General features: G+C 37.6%; 1 protein-coding gene across 1 annotated transcript in view; it reads left to right on the forward strand.

The window, feature by feature from the left end:
- Nucleotides 1–4632: 4632 nt before the first annotated feature.
- The window catches only part of DCN (decorin), a 39725-nt gene continuing 20529 nt past the window's right edge, over nt 4633–23828 (forward strand). The window contains exons 1-2 of the mRNA XM_062015828.1: nt 4633–4818; nt 8861–9093. Of these exons, the coding sequence (XP_061871812.1) occupies nt 8889–9093 (205 nt within the window). The 5' untranslated portion in view covers nt 4633–4818; nt 8861–8888. The remainder of the gene's footprint in view (nt 4819–8860; nt 9094–23828) is intronic.

Consider the following 23828-nt stretch of genomic DNA (forward strand, 5'->3'; position numbering starts at 1 on the left):
GCTCACTTGAAGTTTCATGTCCTTTTACCTAAACCAATCCTCTCTCTTTCTAGTTATCACTCTCTCTTGTGTGGTCCACACTCCTTCCCAGGAAAGTCTCTTCCGTGGGGAATTGTAGTCTCCTGGTACCTTTGATAAGGGGAATCTTCTAGCACATTCTTTTCTTCATGTAAGAGACAGCAGGAAACTTCTGACACTCACATAGAAGGCAGGTAGGAACAAAATGTAATACTGTCTGTCACTTAAACACAGCAAATGGGAGCACCTGGGTACTAATACAGAGCTATAAATGGGTACGATAGCAAATGCTTTCGCATAAGTTTTTTTCACCATTAATTAAAGATGAGGAGGTAAAATCAAAGTGCAGTTCTAGGGGCTTTGGTTCATGATCATTTTTACTTTCCTCTCATTCATTGTTCCTAGGATGGCTAGGAGCTGAGAGGATTCATGCAAAATCTAGTTTTACCTATTTGCTACATTTTTGAGGGAAAGAGTTAACAGACACCTCAAAATTTTCATCTGCACTGCAAAAGTGAGAGGAATGGTTAGTATGGGCTCCATCCTCAAGAGTGGAAGTTAAGTTCAGAGCATTTGAAGTCATAGTGAGTAGTGAGGGTACATTGAAATGTGGTTAGCTTCTGCAGCAAGTGGCTAGATCTGGAGACAGTGATCTGATTCAGGAGAGAGCAGAAATGCCAGTGGAAGGGAAAGTCAGTATTGAATACAGGATTGGCCTTTCCAAAGAAAAGAAACTAACATGATCACATGGTGGATACTTCAGCTGAGGACAATTTGAACGTGTTTCCTAAAGCAACCTATAGATCCCACAGATTCCCTTCAGAAGACAGCAGAGAGATAACTGTGAGGGGTTTACACAGTAAATACTCTTGAAGAGTGAGAAAGTGATCTACACTTACAGTGATGTAAGAGACTATTCCTCCAAAGAGAGGGCTCTCTCTTTGGAAGTTTTGTTACCTTTTTTTTCAAACAATTATAAAAAAATACTTTCACAGCCACAAATAAATAATGCTACTGGTAACACATGTCCAAAAAGATCTCTGAAAATGTTAAGAAGTTCATTACTATCGTTCCTGACATCACAGAGCACTGAAGGAAACTTTGACGCTCAGAGTATTCAGAAATTATGTTTCTGTCTCTTTAGTTAACTCCTCAGGCTCTGGCTGGGTCAATATTTACCTGGAGCAGTGTTTATTAAGCTTGGGTCAATATTTACTCACATTTTCAGTAGAAGAGCTCCATTACTACGGTAAAGACCAGTTTGAAAGAAACTGTGATTGGAAGAAATTATTACACATATGGTAGAAGGGAGAGACAAGCAGTAGCATATTAGAGAATCTGCAGGATGCCATGTTAGGGAGCTAGTAAAGCCCAGGCATGAGATCTGAAGAGGAGGTGGAGAGGACTCCCGAGAAGCAGCCAGAGGATTTGGTTGCATTCCTTCCTGATGGGGATTGGCACTTATCTAGCTGGTTCATGAAGACTTTGAAGCAGATTTGCCTGCCTCTCTTGTTTACCACAACAATGCTAAGCAATCTTTGATCATCAAAGCCCAGATCTACTAGAAGGCAATCCTAGTAAGGTGCCTTTTTCTGTAGTGGAAACTTGGAAAGAGGAAGAACAAGAATATCTGGGACACCATGTTCCTGCAGGACAGATCCTGTCCTCCTGCTTCAGTTTCATTATGGTAACATTCTGGATTGCAATAAATGCTTTTTTTTTTTTTTCTTTTTTTTTCTTTTTCTTTTTTTTCCCCAGGTTACCTTAAAAAAGCGCCTTTCTTTCAACCCCCAGGGCAGATTATGTCAGCTCCTCATTCTTCTGAGGAGTCTGTAACCTGTGCTGCCAACTCTAGGCATCTGCTGGATTTGCCTCTCTCCCAGCCCAGCCTTGAGCTTCAGAAGCTCTTCCTCCAGAGTGTTTTCTCCTTACAGGGCAGTTGCTCATCTCCTTTCTGTAGAGACTTCCACTGGGCCCAAGCAGGGCAGTCAATAGCAGGCAGGCATGCAGGTTTCCACTTTTTTCTTCTGCCACTGCCCTTTGAGAGTTCCACGAGAGAAGTTGTGAGCAAAGAAAGCAGATGCTATCCATCAAAGTTTAATAAAAAGATGATTACATAAATGAAATTAACATGTAACTGCCTGTAACTTTCTGGGAATCAGTATTTGGGGCAACATGTAACCCTCTAAATTTGTTAATCTGGAATAATATAATCTTATAGGACCCAAGATTGTTCTAATTACGATTTTTCTTTGTATTAACTAAGCTGTAGTCAAGTAGGTCAGACTGGGAAGGAGAGCTTAAAGATTCTAGGCCTTGTGTGTGGCCATGGGCCTAAAGATTACATAATGACTTAATATTGTTGTTGGATTTTTTATGTTTTTTTCCCACTGTTTATCTTTTGAGTGACATAGCAGGGGGCAAAGTGAGGTCAAAGGAATACTTGTATCAGAAAGCATCCCACATTCTCATAAAAGTACACAAATTACTCAAAAAATATAATAGGATACAGCAACAATACGCAATATCCTAAGTCCTCTCCCATTCCATTGCTCAGTCCTCCATACACTCCATTTTGCATTTCAGGAGGGCTTGAGTGCCTAACACATATCCCTTCTACTTCAGGATATTGACAGTCAGCATAAATGCTTTCATAATTCTTAAGGTGGTAACACCTATTCCCCTCAGGGCTTCTTGAGATGGACTTTATCACAGAAAAAGAAGGAATGTTTCTCTGTGGGGCAGCAGTTGCTCTGCAAACAGACTGGGAATCTCTGTCTACCCAGTCGCCATTCTGTGCTCCCCATTCCCACCTTAATCTCCATGGTTTTGTTTGGTTCTTCCTAATGCCTAAGACAAAAAGGAAGGAGAGGTGGCTCCTCCTGTGCCTCCAAAGAGGCTTATTAAATTTTAACACCTTTCAAACACATAACAGATATCAGAACAAATGTATTACAATTTTACTGGGAAAGAATCTGAATGAGTTTTTTGAAGCAAACTGACAATGAGTTTACCCTGACCTGTTCCTCATCAAAATCTTGCTTTGAAATGTTTTTAAACACCAGATGCAGCTGGTGACCAAGGTTCAAATAACTGACATTACTAAGATGCAGCCAAGATTCAGTGAGCCTCATGGTGACAGTTCTGGACAAAGATAAGGCTTTGTTTTAAGGATGAAAGCTTGGAACACCACTAATCATATGTGGAAAAATGTCACAACAAAAATCATTAGCAGTCTTGATTCCAGTTGAGAGGGAGGGGAAAGGACTCAGCTCAGGGACTAGGGGTGAATAAATGATCCTTAACTTTTAGAGCAAACTATATGAAGAAGCTGTAATGCAAGATGTCTGACTAAATCTTTGTTCTGTGCTGACCAAAACTAGCAGTCATTTGCTCTGCCATGTTTTCTTCCAGTAAAGGAGAACAATTATAAGAGCTGCTTTACTGTCTCTTCTCAAGATTAGGTGAAGAGAATAACTGTAATTTCGAGAGTTTCTTGTGTTCCTAAAATTCAAACTTCTTTTTAACATCATTCCAGATTTTACAGGCTTTAATTTCAGATTTGCACCTGGGCTTAGCCTAGGGGCAGAAATAAAAAGATACAAGTCAAAACACAGAGACACAAGACTCCAATATTTATATAGGACAGCTAACAGCACAGGGAAGCTACACATGTTCACAATGTGTTTGAATTACTAAATAAATAGTAATTATTGTGTTTTCTCTCTTTTTCATTTACTAGACCTTTAAAATTGTGCAGGGACAGAGGAACTGCATTTTAACTTCCACTGATATTTACATCAAACCAGAAACTACTAAAACGAAATATGAATCTGAACAGTGAGTAAGATTCATTTTTCCTTTCATGCTTTAAAAAAATTTCCACAGTGCTTTAAAAAAACACCACAAAAAACGCCTTCACCCCCCAAAACACAAAGCTAATTTTCCCTTTGCTTTGCTGTCCTTGTGAGAAAGCAGTAAAAAAAGGGCAAAGTTTATATAAAGCAGTTCTAACCACAAGTGTTTGAATCATTCTACTAATGAAAACATGATTTTCATATATATAAAAAACATGCTGTAGTTTGAAGAAATACGTAAAGCTTTATTATTAGACACAGTAATTGTAAATTACACTACATACCACTTGGTTTGACAACAACTATAGCATAAGCAAAGGCAGGTTGATATTTGTTTAAATAGTTTTACCTAAAGCTACCCCTTTTTTCTGATATTTATCTCCACTTTGACTAACTCCAAGATAAATTTTATATCATTTCCTTGAATTTCAAATACTGTAAACAAGAGGAACAGCCAAACATTTTTCTCAGTCATAAGTCAGGAAAAAAACCCCAGAGTTAAAATAAAGAAAAGTTTCCTAAATATATGTTGTAAGGATGTAAACAAAATAAGTAAGATGAATTACAGCTAAGCATCTGTCTTATACTGTGAAAGTAGTTTGGGATTCTAAACAGATGAAAAAGAAATAAAGCAAAAGAAAAAGAAAAAGGAGGAAAAGAAAGCAAAAGAGCTGATAAAGTTTCTGGCTACAATACAGGAGACATATCATTACCATATGATCTAAAGTGGGTGTCAGCCTGGATTGTGTTCATTGAGAGAAACCTTACTTTTTAACTGTGCTATGGAATAGAAGCAGGAGGGTTTTCTACCAAGTGACAGTCACTGAGCTGAACTTTCCCCCTCCTCCTTTCCACACCTGCAAAGCCTTTTGCCTGGGTTGAATACTTAGTTTAATTACATCTCAGCTTTGAGAGCTCCTGTTGCAAATCCCTGGATTAAAAGGTATGGTTTTCAGTAATTCTTCTGAACTATGCTGCAGTAATAAAACTTCAGGCAACTCTATGGCAAGAACTAGTTGAATTTTAAGAGAAGCAAGTTAAAAATCTTACTAAAACTTTAATGATGTTAAGTTTTATATCTAGTACTTCTATTTCTTGGGAACATGAGAATGCATTCTCAAGGACTGTGCAGATTTCCTACTGTTTGTTTGACTGTTCTGTCTCTTGTTTTGATTTGTATAAGCACTGCTATCGTCTTTTCTTTTCCCTTACTGTAAACTTTTGCAGCAGTATATTGTCTGTTTGAAATCCAGTTTTTAGAACTGGTGATGTAATGAGTGTAAAAAATGCATGAGTTCTTACGTTTTTGTTTTAAACTGCATCCTGTGATTTCTTTTTCATTCGTGTCTGTTCATATATATTACAAATATTAATGAATGTAGTTTCAAGTACAGAGAAAAAAATGTAGTATTTAGTTAAGCAGTCTTGGTGTATGCCTTTGTAATGTTAGAAAGTGCTGTGTTACAGTGTACAAACAAAGGACGCACTTTTAAAGAATGTTCCTATGAATGAAATAATAGAAAGTAAAATTGCTGGAGTTGAAACTCCTGTTAACAGAGTTTTAATCTCTTTAAAACTTCCACCTCCAATGTTTGCACATCTAAACTTTATTACACAATATGGGTAAAATGTATAATGTAAGGGATTTTTTTCTTGAAACTATACATATAATTTAACTTGTCTTTTGTGGGATTTTGAGAGATTTCTGATGGTAGGTGAACTAGTATTTAAAACTTAAGGTAAACTGACAAGAAGACCACCAATACAGTGGTGACGTGAACTGATGAAGCATATTTCCAGTGGTATTTTAAACTGAAATGTAGCCAAGTCTATGGTATAGTTTCCTCTGTTTGTGGAAAAGTCTTCCTCATTGTAAACACATGATTAAAGCAAATTTAAACAGTTATGTCCTGCAGACATAAATATTGTGTCACTGACCTTTAAGAATTCAGATTTTCTTTCCCACTCTATTTTTTTTGTAAGAGAAATGTAAATATTTCTTACTAGTACGGTTTTGTTTGGTTTTTTTTCCCTCTGCTTATATTCACTTACGCATGCAAACAATAGGAATGGATATATATGCCTGTGCTATGATTATGTACATGAATGAAGATATGCAGTCACATATCTATTCCTGTTTCCTTACTAATATATAGCTTGTGTTTGCTATTTTCTTTGCTATGTCCTCAGATTAGATCCTTGATATCCTTTGTTGTCCTACTTTTTTCCTTTTTACACAGCTCTTACTAATTTTATTGTAGTTTTGATAAAACAGGGATGAAAGGTAAAGGCCTACTACAGGGTTTAACTGAGATAAGTGAAGTAATCAATATTAATGTGAACAAGAAGTAAAGCGTTAAGACACTTCCAAGCTGCCTTTGCATTTTTTTGGTATTTTTTTTAGGAGTAGTGTTTTAACTCCAGCATAAGATCCTGATTGTGCATTCTTGGGATGGAAGGTGCTTTAGCAGTGACTCTGGGGGAGTGAGGGGAATAAAAATAGTTTTAAATACTTATTTTTTTTTTTTTAAATACACAAATGTATAAAAACAGAAGCTTTTTAGAAAGTACTGACTGTCAGTGCCATGCCATGGTTGGTGTGCAGCATTCCCAATGTTTACTGATGTTAATGTTTAATGATGTTAATTTTTTCTGAAAAAAGAAAAAATTGCTGAAGTAATGTTTTATTGATAATTTTTATAAGGCATTTTATTATGATGAATGGTAATGATTGAACAAGTTTTTCTTCCTGTTTTGGACTATTAATAAATTGCATTGTTATTTTGCAAAAAATCATGAATAACAATTATTGTTTCAAAAGCCTTGTTTTAGATTAAACTGTGGTAAGAACTCCTTATTTGTCTGTGTGCACTCTGCATGCATCATGAGGGTGTTGCTAGGAAAGGGGCACAACCTAATGTCAATGGGAAAGCAAGGCAGGAGGTAGCTCAGGAGGATGGCCCATACAGAGACACAGCCTGCCCCTGCTGAATGGCACCAGTTTGCACAGAACTGAGTTGGGCTAACAGGACATACTTAAAATCTCTGACTATCTAGTTGACATTGGGGTTTGCAAAACACCTTAGTGCATGCAGTAGGTACTTTCATGTGCAACTAAGAAACCAACTATATCTCTTAAAGAGGCAGCAGAAACAACTTGTGAAGCCATTTTGAAGTCTTTGGGACATCTGAAAATACAAGATACCTGTCTTTCTGTTAGGTAAATGACAGAAATATAAGCCATGATTTTGAAACACTAGCATATTTTAGAAAGTAGTCTTATCATCCTCTTAAGTCTGAGATCTAAAGGTTTCTTCAGGATTTTGATATTGGCATCTGCAGGTAGAAATTTATAAAGGAAATTAAACCCAGGTACAATATAGATTGTATCTAATTCCAGTCATGTGGGTTTTTTATTTATTTAGCCTTTTTTATAGTAACAACTTCTGTAGCAGTACCTGGATCTGGTATTCTAGAGAGACCTTAGTATACCACTCTTACCCAATATCAGCTTCCTATCTACTTGGTAAGTTCCTTACGTCAGTGGAGAGAGAGGGACAGTCCTCTTCCTCTATCTTGCTTCTATATTTTTTTTATCTTTCCAGGAGTCAATATGGAAATGAGAAATGCTGTACCACAGCTCTAATTGTTAAATAATTTCTGCTAGGAAAAAAATCAATCCCAACTAGCACTCAGACAAGACATTTCAGAAGGTATTGACCTGAAGAAGCAAGTGGGCATTTATGCTTTCATATATTGTTCAAGAGCAACATCTGTATTCAGGACTATGCCATCCATTTTATGAAAAAGGTCCTAAATAAATAGCAAGTTTGCCTTTCTGTCACTTGGCAACTTGAAGACACGTTTCTTCTTTGGTTTTTTGTGGGGTTTTTTTTTTGTGGTTGGATTGTTTTTTAGTCACAGAAAGGTTTGTAAAACCTTTTTTTCCTTATATCAAAAAAATAAAAAGACAATGTCAGAAAATTAGCTGATCTATATAGACTTGATTCAAAACCTACAAACATCTTTTTTCAATTTCTCCTTAGCACACAACAACACACACAGCACAATGTATGGTGTGCTGAAATGCATTTGGGCCTATATCCTGGGAACAGGTATTTAAACAGTTTTCCTCATTGATATCTGTGGTAATACACACTCATATAAAGTTGCTCCTGAGTATGAAAGTCTGCAGAACGAGGCCCTGAAGTCCCATTAGAAAGTATGCTGACGATACTACAAGCATCAATTCAATTGCTTTTGCAGTGCAAAGCAGAGGATTTTCAGGGTTCATTGTTTATGTCATAAAATCCACTAGCCAAAATTTTGGAAAGAAAGCCAAGAATATCCACTATAGCACAACATTGTATTCCATTTTATTGTGCTGTTTAAACTGGGAAAGAAGTATAGCTCACTTAAAGATCTTCCCATCTCTCTCTCTACCCTGTCACTAGATCCTACTCTTTCTCAGTCAGTTTTACTAGGCTATAATTTAAAACACACAGCACACTGGCATTTGAAAAAAAATATTTCTCAAGACATGAAATACCACATTACTGTGAGTTTGGGAACCTGTGGTTCATCCCCAGGGGACAAACTCATTGCTATGAAACAAATGCTAATGAAATCAAATAGACTGTTAAGTTGGCAGAAAACAGACACATGGAAAATGTAGCTTATTGTTTTGACTCTTTTGCATAACAAAGTTGACAGTGCTGCCTGTTCTTAATAAATATTACTTTAAATATGCAAACAGATGTGTTTACTGTTGCCTTTAAACTGCTCTGTAAAAAAAAAAAAAAATGTCTATTGACAAGCAGTTACCAGACTGCTATCACATAACTGTCCTATTTTCACAATTCAGTTTTCATTTATTGAAAGGAACAGTTATGCAATTGGTGGATATGCTGGACCTCCTTCAGCAGGAACTGTGAGGCTATGGGAAACCACTACTTCTGTTGAAAGTCTCCTGCTTTGATCCTTAGGTTTTGCCTGGAGTCGATGAACTAAGCCATGAGGCTGGCTCTTCTCTTTGTCCTCCTGCTGCCAGCATGCTTGGCCAAGCCGTTCCACCAGCAAGGCCTCTTTGATTTTATGCTGGAGGATGAAGGGTCGGCCGATATGCCTCCAACGGATGACCGCGGCATATCTGGGTTTGGACCAGTGTGCCCCTTCCGCTGCCAGTGCCATCTTCGTGTGGTGCAGTGCTCTGACTTAGGTAAGCTCAAGAGTATCTTCATAGGGTATATGCTTATGTTCTAGCCATGTGTTTGCAGCTGAGATGGTGAGGCTGCTGTGCATTGCCACTCCATAACTGGGCTTTTGTCAAAGAAATATGCTACAGCTACTGTTAACTATAATGTTAGTACAGCATGAAGTAGGCCATAAAGTCCTGAAAAGATGGACATTTGTTGTGGCTACAAATAATGTTTGATTTTTTTCATGTACATTTTGTTTGTGTACATACATTTAGTTTGTGTTTTGAAAGACCACAGATTTCTGTTGAGGAGAAAATAACTTTTCCTTCAAATGTATACAAAATAAATTCAGTGATGTCAGATGTGTGGATGGAAACATTTTAAAAGGTTCTAAATAGCATAGTCCAGGCTCCAACACCCTTAATCATACTGTCTAGTACCTTAACATAGAAATCATCTGATTTCCATTGGAATACGTGAGCATGGAATAACTAACCCTGAATCATATTTGCTGGAACCAGCACTTTGGAGGAAAGAGCTTGGAAATATTCCAAAACAATGAACATATTTCTGAGCTCCTTATTAAATATCTTTCTTAGACACTGTTCAAGCTGAAACTATGAGAACTTTTCTTCACAAATTCCCTATGCTCCCTCACATACAATGGCTTCTCTGCATATTCAGACCAACAGGATGTGAAGCTATGACTGCTATCACTATATTTGACTTTCCCATGCAGAAATCTCAAGTAATGAAGTTGACTTCTTTGAGACTGCTCTTGATTTAAGCTAGTGTTGTTCAGCCTAAGTCAGTGTGCAGTGCAGAAAATCAATTAAAGCTGATTTTACTCACGAGGAAATTAGGCAATTTATTCAGTGGACAGGCAAATAACTTCTCTTATGACATTACAGATTTTTTTGTTTTGTTTTAAGTCTTCTGTGAGCTCTTTAAATGTATAGCTGGATGTTTCTATTTTTCTGTGTTACAGCATCTGCTTTGATATTTACTGTAAATCATGGCACAAAATCCATCAGTTAGGACCTGGGCTTCACTGTAATGGGTGTTGCATAATTAATGTAAAAAGAGGGAAACGTTAGTTACATCCCTAGAAACGTCTGTGAATTTACTAAAGCATGCCACATAATTATGCAATAGACATGTTTGGCAAAGATCCAATGAACAATGCAAGCCAAGTTGCACAAATGAGCACAGACTAACCTAGCCATGCATTCATAAAGCTTTCATAGTACTTTTCCTTGTGAAAGGCATTTTCTTTTTTCACCGTTTAGGTACTGGGTAGCAGCAAACGTGGGGTGCATAGTAGGGAAAAGGTTACCCCACGTGTCATGAAGGTCTTCGGTTTTATTGTTGTTACACTGGCTAATACTGATGGAATTTGTTTTGGGAGCTTGTCCCCAGTCTGCTTCAATTCTGCGGAACATAAGCTTTCACTTGGTAAAAAAATATTCATACAGGGACCCTTTGTTGGTGTACTTGTTTGTATGTTGATTCAGTTCTCCACACATGCTTGGTTTCCAAAGGGTTGCACTAGTCCACTGCCTAAAGATGCTTCTTGTTCAGAAGAGTACCATACTGATAACCAGACTTAGAAATGCAACAATTAAAGCCTCAGGTCTGTGTTTCCCAGATAATTTTGAGAGGAGTGATAAGAAAGATGTATTTTGAGCTTGGTTTAAACTCACACGCTGTAGATACTGCTACTAAAAGATTGTGCTTTTCAAGTGCTTGGGCTGATTACATCCAGCCTCCGGGCACAAAGGAAGAGAAATCTCCCTGGGTTCAAAATATGCAGTTCTGAAAAATAAATAACTTTTCCCTGGCAGAGCTCAAGGAAGAAATATTAATTCAGAGTTCCCCAGTCTTGGTGTTATTTCATCCATCCTTGTCACATGCAGCTATTACAGCCTCCCACCGATGGGTAGTGGCCTAAATGGGAGGGTCACCAAGCTGCAGGTTTGGTGGCCACTCCTGCAAGCAGGGACAGGACAGTAGTGTGTGCTGCCAGCTTGCAAGTAAATCTACCCTTCACTCTTCTCCAGTCTTGAATCCATAAGTACATGTCTCAGATAAGGTCAGATTTAACATACTGACTTGAAGAAAGACAGGAGCTAGCCCCAAGAGCCCCAGATTTTGTTGCAAACTCTGGAGGTCCTGTCAGGACAACCTAGTGTGCTCCTGGGCTGTGGGATGAAGGGTACTTGGGGATAGTGTACACATGGGAGCTGTGAAACCAGTGGTGACAGTTCTACATCCCTGCTAACCACCACTCCTGGCCCGCCTCTCCATTCAGCTGCAGGCATTTCCGACTCAACCAAATTAGTTATCTCCTGCCCCCAAAATTATCAAATTTAGTCATCTAGTCCCATGGACACTAATTGAAGAAATACTGCAGGCAACACCAAGTCTCCTCCCAGGGATATATTAAGAGCTTACTAAATGAAGTCCCACAAAGGAAAGTTGAAATCTTTCATTCACTCTGTGGCATGGAAAGAGGGCTCTTTGTGGTCACGAGCTTCTGGGTACAGGTAGCATGTCAGGGCATGGAAGATCCTAATGTGGGCTACTTATGGAAGGGGCTCTTCTTCCTCAGTATTTTTGTTTTTGTACCCAAAGGGGCATTTGCTATTTCTAAATTCTTGCTTTATAAGGAACAAGCCAACCATCTGACACAGAGTTATGTGTGTAAACTACAGGAAAACTATCACATCCAGGGTCCACAGATCAGGTTTTCTTTTTCTTTTGTGAGTGCTGTATGGAAATAAGGAAAAAAAATCCAAATTCAATTAAAAAAAAAAAATTGCCCAGTGTTCCAATTACACTTTTGTCAGCTGAATTTTTGCATTCCTCTGCTTCTAAGCTTCAGTCATATCCTCCTAAGTACATACCTTTAAATTAATTTATTTTGCCTCCAAGCCAAAAGCTGAGTTAGCAGGAAGGAGAAAACTGTCTTCTCACACCCTGAAGAAGAATTCTTTCTGAGCTGTGGTTACTGACAGATCCAGAGCAGAGCCTTGTGTGCCTACCTTATATGGCATGCATTACCTTTGTACAACATACTCAAGGATTTCACCAGGAAGGCCACCTATCTTTAAAAAAGCACTACCTTTTCTGAATCTGCCTCCTGTTGCTGAAAGGTTCACTTTTAATCATGCCTCTGTGTAAAGCTTTGCTATGATATTGCCATATTTTCCACAGAAATCACAAGTATCTTACTTGTTAGCACACACTACAGTTGGGGAGTAGTTGATATAGCTGGTCAGAGGCAACTCTTCGTGTTTTAAAGTAATAAATCCAGAGATGTCCAGCCAGTAGGCCAGGCAAACTTGCCTCGTAAAATCTCTAGCAAGGATTAACTGTTCCATTTTAAAGTCTCATCCTCCCAAAGGGAGTTTCAAGAAAAGGTTCTTCCCAGAGTGCCCTGGTAGGCAGGAGGACACATGTGTGATTACTCAACCCTGCAGCGGATGCAAACTGCTCCCTAAGCACATTCAGAGGTGGTGGTCAGCGCTTTATTTCACCTTCAGATAAGTCAGGATGCAACGAGATTGCCTTCCTTGGAGACTTTGCAGGATGTAGGGAGATGTCTCCAGCCCTCTTGCTGTGAGCATCCATGGAGGTTTTGTGGTCTCCAAAAGGTGTACAAGTAATCAAAGTTCAAGCAGTATTAGAACTTAAATTGGAATTTTACTCACAGCTCAGAAATGCAGGAATTCTCCAGTTGTAAAGTAAAAATATTAAAGCTCAACATGGGTGTTGGAGCATATGTTTGAAAAGCACTTTGAGATCAGTGGATGAAAAGCTCACAGGTGTATAAAGCATTATTCCAGGGAATTGGTAACATGAGGCAGTTTATCTAAACACATACTATGTCTGAACTGTATTAGCTGATGGTTCTTGAGTACCTGAACCATGGTAAATCTGTCAACAGCTAATTTATTTATTGTCAAAAGATGATTTATCTCATTGTATAAAATCTCCTAGAAACATCTAAACACCCATTTTCTGATCATGACTAAATTTGGGAACCTAATCTCTCTGTAAAGGAAATTATATTTCAAACATACTTTGATTTGAGCTTCTGTTGTCAACATAAGATTGTTTTGAAGGGAAATAATATGTACCTCATTGATGATCAGTCACAGTCATTTTATGAGCTCAAAGAAATAGATAAGATTACTTCTATTGTGTACTTAAGTTTAGACTCCTTGAGATTATTTTAATATTTACCAACCTTTCAAAAATATAATTTTCAAAGCTAAATGTTTAGCTCAAAATCTTACAGATTTCCAAAGATATAATGAGAGAAAACATGGATCTTTAAATAACCAGACATTAACTTTGAAATAAAATATAACTTTTAAATTAAAAAGATTTCTTAATTTACATCGTTATTTCCTGAACCTTTAGGACAAGTTATTCCATATTTTATGCTTTTTTTTCTTTTGAACATTAAGGACTTATTCCTTTTATGTCTAATGGAAGATGAGTGTGGTGTTTTAGCCCTGTCTGGATGCCAAGTGCCCACTAAAGCTGCTTTGTTGCTCCCCATCCTAAGCTGGGCAGGGGAGAGAAAATATAACAAAAGACTCATAGGTCAAGATAAGGACAGGGAGACATCACTGAGCAATTACTATCATGGGCAAAAGAGACTCAGCTTGGGGAGAATTAGTTTAATTTATTACCAATCAAGATAGAGTAGGGTAATGAGAAATAAATACTAAATATTAAAACACTTTTCCTCTACCCGTCCTTTCTTCCTGAGTCTCTATCTCCTCCCTCCTGGGAGGAGGTGGCTGGGGACAAGGAATTGGGGGTTATGGTGAGTTCATCACAGATTGTCTCTGCTGCTACTTCCTGTCAGCAGGAGGATTACTCACACTTCCCCTGGTACAATGTGAGGTCCCTCTCATGGGAGAGAGTCCTCCACAAACTTCTCCAACGTGAGTCCTTCCCATGGGCTACAGTTCTTCAGGAATGGACTATTTCAGCATAAGTCACAGGGTCACAGATCCTGACAGAAAACCTGATCCTGTCTTGGCTCCTCTCTGTCCATGGGTTTACTGATCTTGCCAGGAACTTGCTCCAACATGGGCTTCCCATGGGGTCACAGCCTCATTCGGGCATCCACTCACTCCAGCATGGGGTCCTTCCTGGACTACAGATGGGGCCTTGTGGCCTCCATGGCTGCAAGGGCAGGGCCTTGCCATGGGCTGCATCATAGGCTGCAGGGGAATCTCTGCTCTGATGCCTGGAGTACCTTCTACCTCTCCTTCTTCACTGACCTTGGTGTCTGCAGGGTTATTGCTCTCACTCTCCACTTCTGTTGCAGTTTGCACCTGTGCAGCAACTTTCACTCCCTCTCAAATATGTTAACCACAGAGGCATTACCACTATTGCTGATGGGCTCATCCTTGGCCAGTGGTGAGTCTGTCTTGGAGCTGGCTGGTGTTGGCTCCCTCAGACATAGGGGAAGCTTCTAGCAGCTTCTCACAGAAGCCACCTCTGTAGCAATCCTACAAAAATCTTGTCATGCAAGCCCACAACTCTGAGAGTTTCCTGAAGTCTCCCAGCTTCATGGAACCTGATCATTTAACAAAAATATTATCAATAAAAATAGAACAATGAGATGTAGCAAAGTATATTGTCACTTAGAGTAGCCTTTGCATCACAACACCATGCTCGTTTTAAGACTGAACGCCTTTTTAAACAATGTTATTTAACCAAACATACCGTACGTTGCCATCAAACATGAGTCTTTGAGCTTTCCACATGCTAACTGGGTGAATTGCAATAGTCTAACATGTTGGAGATCAGACTGGAGGATTTATATGAAGTAGTACAGGTATTATCTGTAATATAGGAGTGATCTCACTCACAGATGTTAACTTTCAAAGTCCCCTGAGCTTCTTGCACAGCCATGGGGAGAGGCAGCCACCCCATGCAATAGTTCATCCTGTCTAAGGTAGATGACAATGACAGAAGGGGTAAATCACTCTTGGAGAAATAAACTGTCAACACAGGACTTCAATGACTGCTTGAGGTTATACAGCCTACTTTCAGATTAATGAAATTATGTATGATAAAATTAAAGCATCAAAAAATAAACTTTAGTTATCAGCATTTTTTTTTAATAAATTAACCATGGATTGTTAAAATGTTTGTATATATTTTATATATATTCTTCTTCACTACGATTTTTTGGAATGCCTTGGAAGTTGTAGAAAGCATGAATTAAAGCCCTGTATTCAATACATCCTGAAAAATTATTAAGTCAATAACTGAATAGTTAGAAAATACTCTTGAAAAGTTGTTAAGAAAAAAAATATTGCCCTGGATGTACACTGCTTTATGTTAACAAAAAGTCATTAGCTTTTGCCAGTGTAACAGTGAAAGACAGGCCTTGTTGCATTGCAACCTGAATTGCTGATGTTCCAGTTCCAGTTGATAAACATGATTCTAGGTGAAAACTATTCCACTAAATATATCCCTTCTTTATTACCTGTTTACTCCAAGGTAATAGTTACCAACTCTATGTGTTCTCTGTTTGTTTTTTCTTTTTTCTTAGATTTGTTTGCTTGGTTCAGGCTAGCAAATGTTGTTTCAGAAAGCCTAGTATCAGGGGTGGAAATCCTGACTGCCAAGTCCAAGTGATACAAAAAAATGACTGTTTTCTCATTTGCACTGTGACAAGAGTTCATTTCTAAAATTTCCCAACACACAAATAAATAGCTAATAGATAGCTAGTAAAATGTGAGTTGATAATTGTAAACCATAACAGGTGACAGTAAAAAGTACTAAATCACTTCTGACACCTACTAGTGTTATGGACATCTGTAGTATGTGTATTATGCTCTTAACATCTTTATAGGGTGTGTTACTTGGTAAGATATATAGCTATTAAAAAAATGTGTTTTCCCTCATAAAGACTGCAAAAGATTCCCAGTCAAATCTTAGGAAAAACTAAAAACCAAAAGCTTCTTCCTAATGTTCACTGAGAACTCACTGCCAACAGGGTGGAGACCTAGGAATCTGGGTTCTATGTGAAGCCACCAATGATAACAGCAAGGAGCTGCCAGTACTGGCCTCCAGCTACTCATGAAAACTCTGCTCACAGAGTACTAGATCTGTTATGAGATTAAAAGGAAATGGGCCAAAAGAAGATAACCAGGTTACAGAAAAAAAAAAAAAAACCTCAAAATACACATTTATCCTCACCTAAAGTTAAAATCTAAGAATATATACTTAAAAATGCATTTCAAGTTTCTTTAAACTTTATTCTCCTGCTTTACATATCTGTCATGATAAATAATATTGGTGGATGCTGGAATTCTAAATCTCTTTGGTTTTATTACATTTAAAGACTCATTCACACAGAGCATTATTGTCCTTTGCACTATGAAAGCAAAGTAGATAGAGTAAAAATTGCTCATTGGCTTCTCTACAAGGAAAGTGAGGATTGTGCCTGCAAAGTAATTTTTTTGAGTTGGAGAGACTGAGTTGTAGTTTTCAACTTATGGGACCTATGATGGGATTTGAACAGGTCTGTACATATGACCCTGTTGTTAGCAGGGTTACATTTGCTATATAGGCAACTCTACTTCAAAATTCTTAGGCAGACAATAGGGAATGAAGAAGATGAAAAGCAGTATTTAAGGAATTTGTGTGCTCTCTTCATGCATACTCTTAAGTAAGAGGGTACCCAGGATGACATCCCATACCAGCTTTTTATTTCTTTCCTGGGATCTATTTGGAGTTCTTTGGTTTGCTATAAAAATCTTATAAGGAGAAGGCACTTACAGTTTTCATTTCAATAAGAAAAGGAGTACAATAAATACATTTTTAAATAGTAGTGAAAATAAGAAACTTTTTCTGCCCTTCTATTTTCATGACAACTGTAAGGACTTCATGGCAAAATAACAAATGGGAGATTATTTATAGAAATGCTATGGCATTTATAACATATGCAAATGTAAATGGGGTTACTGTCTGGTTCTGTAATACATCATCAGCACAATAAAAATGTGTAATAGGTCATCCCTGAACCAGTTTCTGACTGCAGCTCCTGCACCACTTAAAATGTGAAAGCCTAGGATGACCTTGGTTTCTACTCTGTAATGCATGTTTTCCCTTCTACTGCTCCAATGTGGGCCTCAGAAACTAAACAGACTCTTAATGAATTCATTAGGATGGCATGAAAGAAGAGTGTTGGTAGTGATGCAGTAACCAAACTGTTTCCTGAATATCTCTACCTAAGAGGTGTAGGAGGAAAGGCATAAGTGAGTTAGCTAAACAGAACTAAAAAGCTATGTTATCATTCATAATTATGCCATTTCTTTCCATAAATTCAGTAAGATCTTCAGCTTTGATTTCCATACCTTAGAACTGGAAAGATTATACTCATCCTTTACCCCTGGAAAGGCAATATAGGAAAGGCAAACACTACTAACAAAGTTTGTATAGTAGCAGCAGCTCATAAAAGAAAAGAAAAGGAAGAATATTATGGAGACAAAAAGGGAAATCTTGTTTTTCCAACAAAAGTTGTAAAAGAAATTATTAATAAAGGAGACATTTAGAAGTTATCTCCCAATATTAATTTAAATGCTATTCACTATGTATAGACACAGTCACAACTCCTTCCATTATTTTTTTGAATGAAATTAGGTTGAAAACTATCTTTGATTCATGAAAAGCAGCCATGTTATGGTTAGAAGTACCCAAAATAACCAGGAACATATCTCTGCCCTCAGGTCATAATAAAACTAGGACCATGCAATGACTATGTGGTCAGAACAGGAAGGGATAAGTTTACTTGAAACTAGAGAAGATTCCACATCCCCCTCCCCCTGCCCAAACGACTGTTTATGGCTGCTAAGTTATGTTAGTGCTAATTCTGGTAAATCTCAAAGCAAAGATTGAGGGAGTTTTCCTTAAACTATCATCTGTTGCCTGCTGCTTAAACTGCAAACCATGCAAATGTCATATTATATTACTCCAAAGAATCATTGAGAATGTACTTTAGTAGATAATGTTAACTTTTCTGAGTCATTGAAATACTCTTTTTTGGGCTACTTTAAAATGCTCACCAGAAATTAATGTTTTACCTTAATACATGGGTACTCATTGACAGAACATCTGCATTGCATCCACTTAGACTAAAGCCATTATGCACATAGTACTGGCAGATTCCACGAATCACACAGAACAGTTGCTGTTCTCTGATGGGATGTTTTATGTCTGTAACCATGACAGTAGGAAATGTAGAACTGACAATTCTAGAAATTAAAAAAACTCATAATATTTTAATTTTTTTACTTAATGTCTTAATCTCTGAAGTCTCATGATTATTTCAGAATATTTTTCTGCCTTTCTAAAATATTTCAGTGCTTCTTGAGAAAGCATATACCTACCAGAATTTTGAAATTAACAGTCAGTTAGAGAGAAAATAGAAATATATATTGCTTGCTTGATTTTTAGTTTCAAGAATGTATCATTACTCTTAGATATTAACTTTTGGAGATGAATCTATCTCTACCAAAAGTATGACTACCACTGAAAAATAATTTATAGTATCTGTAGCTTGCATTATCCTTTGGACTTTGAAATATGTGTTGACTATACAGAGTGGGTGGAAATGAAAAAGACCAGTTAAAGCAATGCATTCATTTTTAAACCTTTTCTAGGGTCTTTATAATTACTAGTATTATCATAATGGAGAATTATATATTTGATCATAATGTGTGAATTTGTTTCTGTTTTTTTATGTTCCCTGCTCTGTTCTGGGAAGCAATATTGCAAATGTTTGGAAATAAAAACAGTATGGTACTATATCAGTAGGTCTGCCTTTGTGGGACACCACTTCAGGAGGGGATGGAGTTAATTTTTCTGTTATGAGAAGGGTCAGAGGTATAAAAATAATAATAATCAGAGATGATAAAAATAAGTCCAAAATGGATCTTAATGGAAAATGAGTCTGATAGAACAAAAAAGTGACCACCTTTAAGAAGTGGTATTTTAGAAATCTCATGCATTTTAATGCACACTGCTTTATCTTAGAATCTTGCTGATTCCATAGCAAGCAAGAGAAAGGGGGAGAACAAACTTGTATTTTGAAAGTGGGAGAGAGAAGGGGGCTGTGGATACTCCTCTGTAGAGAAAAACAACTGTGTCTTGTTTTATGGATAGCAGGATGCAGCATTGAAATTAACTCTCATTCACAAATCCCACGCAATGGAGAACAAATTTCCAGTAAATACTGAAGCACATAGTCTGGGAAAGCATCAGTGAACTTTTCTAAGTCAAAGCATTCAAAGCTGTGTTAAGCTCCTTGCCATCCTTCCAGAAAGCGGTCCTCGAGTCCTGTTATTTTCCATGACTAAGTATCCTGACCTCATAAGTATACTGTTTGCCTCGTTTGCCCCAGACTCCACTCAGATCATTGCTAAGGGCATTCACCCACAGGAGGGTTGCTGCCTGTCAGTGGGATGTGGCAGAATTGGGCTTGAAGCAGGGAAGAGCAGACAGCAACGTGCATAGGCAGCTGCTGGAGAGGCTGCCTCCTCTGAGAGAGCCGTGGCTGATGATCACGATTGGGAATTACATGTATCTCAGCCAAAATTCCTCAGCTGGCAGCAGCTGTTTGTGGAAACTGAAGGAGTCTTGAGATCCCCATTTTATGGCCCCTATGATAATAGTTGTGAGTGTTGCAATGTAATAGCACATGTATCTGAGCTACAACATTCAGATGTCTATCTGCTTTTGGCTCCTTCTCTCTAGCTGGGGAACGAAAGGTTTATTCAGAGCAATAAGTCCCATTGCTGCTTGTTGTAAAAGGGAAAGGTGGAGTTAAAAAAACCCCAAAACCAAATACCCCAAATAAACAACAACAACAAAAAAAATCAAACCACAGCTCTGTTGCTTTCTTAAAGTTGTTTATAATTGTCACTGTTCACATATTTGTTATTTTGACTATATGATCTCAGTGTTTCAAGGATGCAATTCTCAGGGAAGTGTTCTCATTTCTAGGCTACAGACTCAGACTCCCTTTTGCTTAGTCTCCCTCTCTGGCCCCATAAAACTTGCATTCCTTTTCTGCATCGCCGTATGGCTTCAGCAGAAGTGTGGCTCCATGCCAAGTTGCAGAGTAACTTGTGGGTCTCACTTCTGAGAAACTGGAGCAGTGGACCAAAACCCCTTTATAGTGACGAGTGTTCAAAAGCCACCATTCTCCTTTTGTGGGTTAACAATTCTACAGCTGCTCACTCGCAGCTTCTGTAGCCAGTGGGTTATTCTCTCAGCTGCAAAAGTAATAAAGCCCATCTTGCACACCAAAACCCCTTATGTCTCAGTCCACACACTGTTCCTAAATCGTTGCTACATCTCCTACACCTGTTTGGCTGGCCAAAGACAGCAGATGCTAGTTGAGCTGGTACAGTACTATACAGGAGATGGCTAGCCACTGATTGCTGGTCTCTCAGGGACTGAATAAGGGCTGAATCATACCAGCCTTGGCTCTACTTTTGCCTGATTTCTGATCTCATAAAATCTCCAGCCTCATCAGCCTTCTGCCCTCTCCAGGAAGTGAGGCAATCACAGTAAAACAGCCAGAGACTGTAATTTGCTTAAGAGATTATGAGGAAAAACTACACCCCATAAAGACAGAATGCCCACAGAGACATGCCTGACTTGTGCAAAGTTACTTTCTTCTCCATTCCCTCACTAAGGAAGGATTCCTGGTCCTGTTAAACTCTCCCCACCAACCATCTTCTAGATGACTGTAAACGAGCTTTTTAGTGCTTCCAAAAGTGAGTGTGGGTCCTTGTTTGCATGCAAGAAAATCATTCCTGATCTAGTTCTGATGAGTTTTCAAGAATAGATTTTGATTATGTTTGTCAGTAAAAAAAAAAAAAAATCGGTGTGTAGTGAGTAGAGTAAGAAAAAAGTTAGGAAAATGTCTGCCAGGGATGATAAAAGTTCAGCTGGTCCTGACTTACAAAAGGAAACATTTCAAGGTAACTTACACACTTCTTTTTTTCATTTTATAGTTCTCAGGCATATTGTCTTTACATGTTTTCATTTTTACATACATCTACAGTGGTGGGAATAGTTAAGTGCTGCAGCATAAAAGAAAATTTTTACTTATGGAAGTCTTCAGAGAATAATACAGATCTGACCTGAGCTGCAGGAGCTGATCGCTGTTCAGGTTCTATAAGGAAGTCATGATTTCCCCCAAAGAAATATATTCATGCAAATCTAAATGATCCTGATCATTAAGTATACACTAACTGGTTTATATATCCAGAAACTTTAGGCTCTTAATTTCATTGTAAGCAATGGTGAAGCTATACCATTTCTACTTATTTGTCAATAAATAGAATTTTTTAAAAATGTATTTACCAACTCAAATAATAACTGACCTAGTTTTACTCCACTAAAATAAAGACATATGTGTTTTCATTTTAACGTACAGCGGGAAAGGCAGAAGAATCAAAATCTTCAATTAGTTATAAATCTTGGGAACCAGAGGTCTGAAATATTTCCAGGGAACTGAATACCAAACTGTGTAGCACTGATTATTCACATAAAAATTCAGACTGCTATGAGAGATTTTTTATATGGCTGTTTAAGAAACAAGCTTTAATGTAAAAACAAAAATCACATAAGACCTGGAATACTTTTGTAAACTCTTCTTAAAATGGTTGAGACGTGACTCAGTTGACATTTTCCAACATCAGTTCCCCTTTCAGTCGGTATTACGTAAATTTCACTGGAAAGCATTTGTAAGTGGATATGCAGTCATACTGTACAGCATGGCTTCAGTAGTATATGGGTAACATTTGAATTTCTCAGAAATTAGTAGCAAGAACAGCCCATAGCTCCTCTCTCAGCTTCTCAATCTCTCAGACGAAGGAATCAAAAAATCCTCCTGGGAAATATTAATTCTATCCCAGGAGCCAAGAGTCTTTTCAGCTTCTATCAGGATTACAATTTTCTTGATTTGGTTCAAGTTCTGTTATGCTGTCATGTTAGTTCAGGCTCCTCCATTAATCTGAACTGGCTGTCTAGTGACCTGTCCTGACCAGAAAGGTGTGAAAGCTTGCTCTCCAGGCAGGGAATCTCCAGTACAGGGACTAGTTTGCACTACACCATCATCCAACATATATCTATCTGGAGATCCGTCTACTTTTATAGTCCTGGACCTACAAGCTGAAGCACAGCCAATGTAGATGTGACAAATGGTGAAACACTTGGATCCAATCCACACCTCAAACACTGCTGCTGATTTTACAGTGTCCACATCCACCCATTTATAAACATTCCACTGGAGAGCTCTAGCTGATGTAGCTTTCAGCTGAAGGGTGTAATGAACTGCTGAATGATAACACAATGTCTCTCCAGCACCCGGGGTGTATTGTGTACTATTCTATGCTTTGCTCTCCTAAACTCAGATAAGTCAAGAAAAATATCAAATATAATGTCCATAGCTCTGTTCTGAAACATTTCGTAAGACAACTCCAGGCAATGCATAACAATATACATGTAAGAGGTGATAAAAAAGGTTTAACTCTTTAAGGGATGACAATATTGCCCATGCAGACCTAATTATCGTATCATACATGCTTTTAGTTTCTAGTACAATATAATATTTTTTTACAAATCATGTTTCACAAGTGAATATCTGATTATTAAATCTATCATTATAATATGAAACATTTAAAGTTTAACTTCATTGCTCTGAGAAATTATCAGTTCTACTCTATTCAAGTATGACACTTGAGCTCTAAGAGGCTGACAGGTAAAGCTTGAAATGTTGGAAGTTTACAGTTTAGTCTGTGGCAAATTATTCCTTCAGTGGCCATACTTACAGAGTATGTTCCAAGGACATCACATAAAGGACAGCTGAATAATATTCATGTACCTTAGTTTCTGCCATGAGCACTTATTTACAGCTACTAGTCTACTAATATAAATCTATTGGCAAGCAGAATGTAATAACATTGCAAATACATTGAATACAAATAATTAAACTTTTAAAAATATTTCTATGTAAAAAAATATGTAGAAGTTGCTAGACTGTAAGAACTTCTTATAACAACATTATGGTCTTGAAAAAACAGTGGTTTTTGGGAAAGAATTTTTAGTTGCTGACATCATTCCTGTCTGTTGAGGACAGAAACTGTCCAAAGACAACCAGCATACAAATTACACAGTATCACATTTTTATATATTTGGAACTTTGTTCCTACAGTTCTAAAAGTAATGAAGGTTTTGCAACTGTATCCAGTAACAATGAAGTTCACATCTGAATGAGGAGATGTTACTTTAGTAATATAATGAGTCTTAATCTATATCATATATTCATACACTGAACATCAGTAAGATAAACAGGATGAGATATGAGCTTTGTCTCTTGTCATTTTGTGTACAGTAGAATCTTTTACTAATTTATCCCAGGCGAGATGATTGTGTTTTTTACAACTTTTAGATGCTGTCGTGATGAAAACACATCCATGTTTATCTATGTGGTACTCACTTTTAATAAATATCAGATCCTAATATTTTAATTATGATTCACAAACCAAATTTTGTAGTAGTAGGACAAAAGAATATGTTCTATACAGGCTAATATTTTAGATTCAAAAGTAAGATTAAAAAAAAGCAAACACTTTTCAAAGGTTGAAGTCTCCTGCGCCCATATATCAATAATTAAAAAAGCAATCTTGTTTCCAGAATTTGC

Source organism: Colius striatus, chromosome 1 (assembly GCF_028858725.1).
Source record: "Colius striatus isolate bColStr4 chromosome 1, bColStr4.1.hap1, whole genome shotgun sequence".
Classification (NCBI taxonomy): Eukaryota; Metazoa; Chordata; class Aves; order Coliiformes; family Coliidae; genus Colius; species Colius striatus.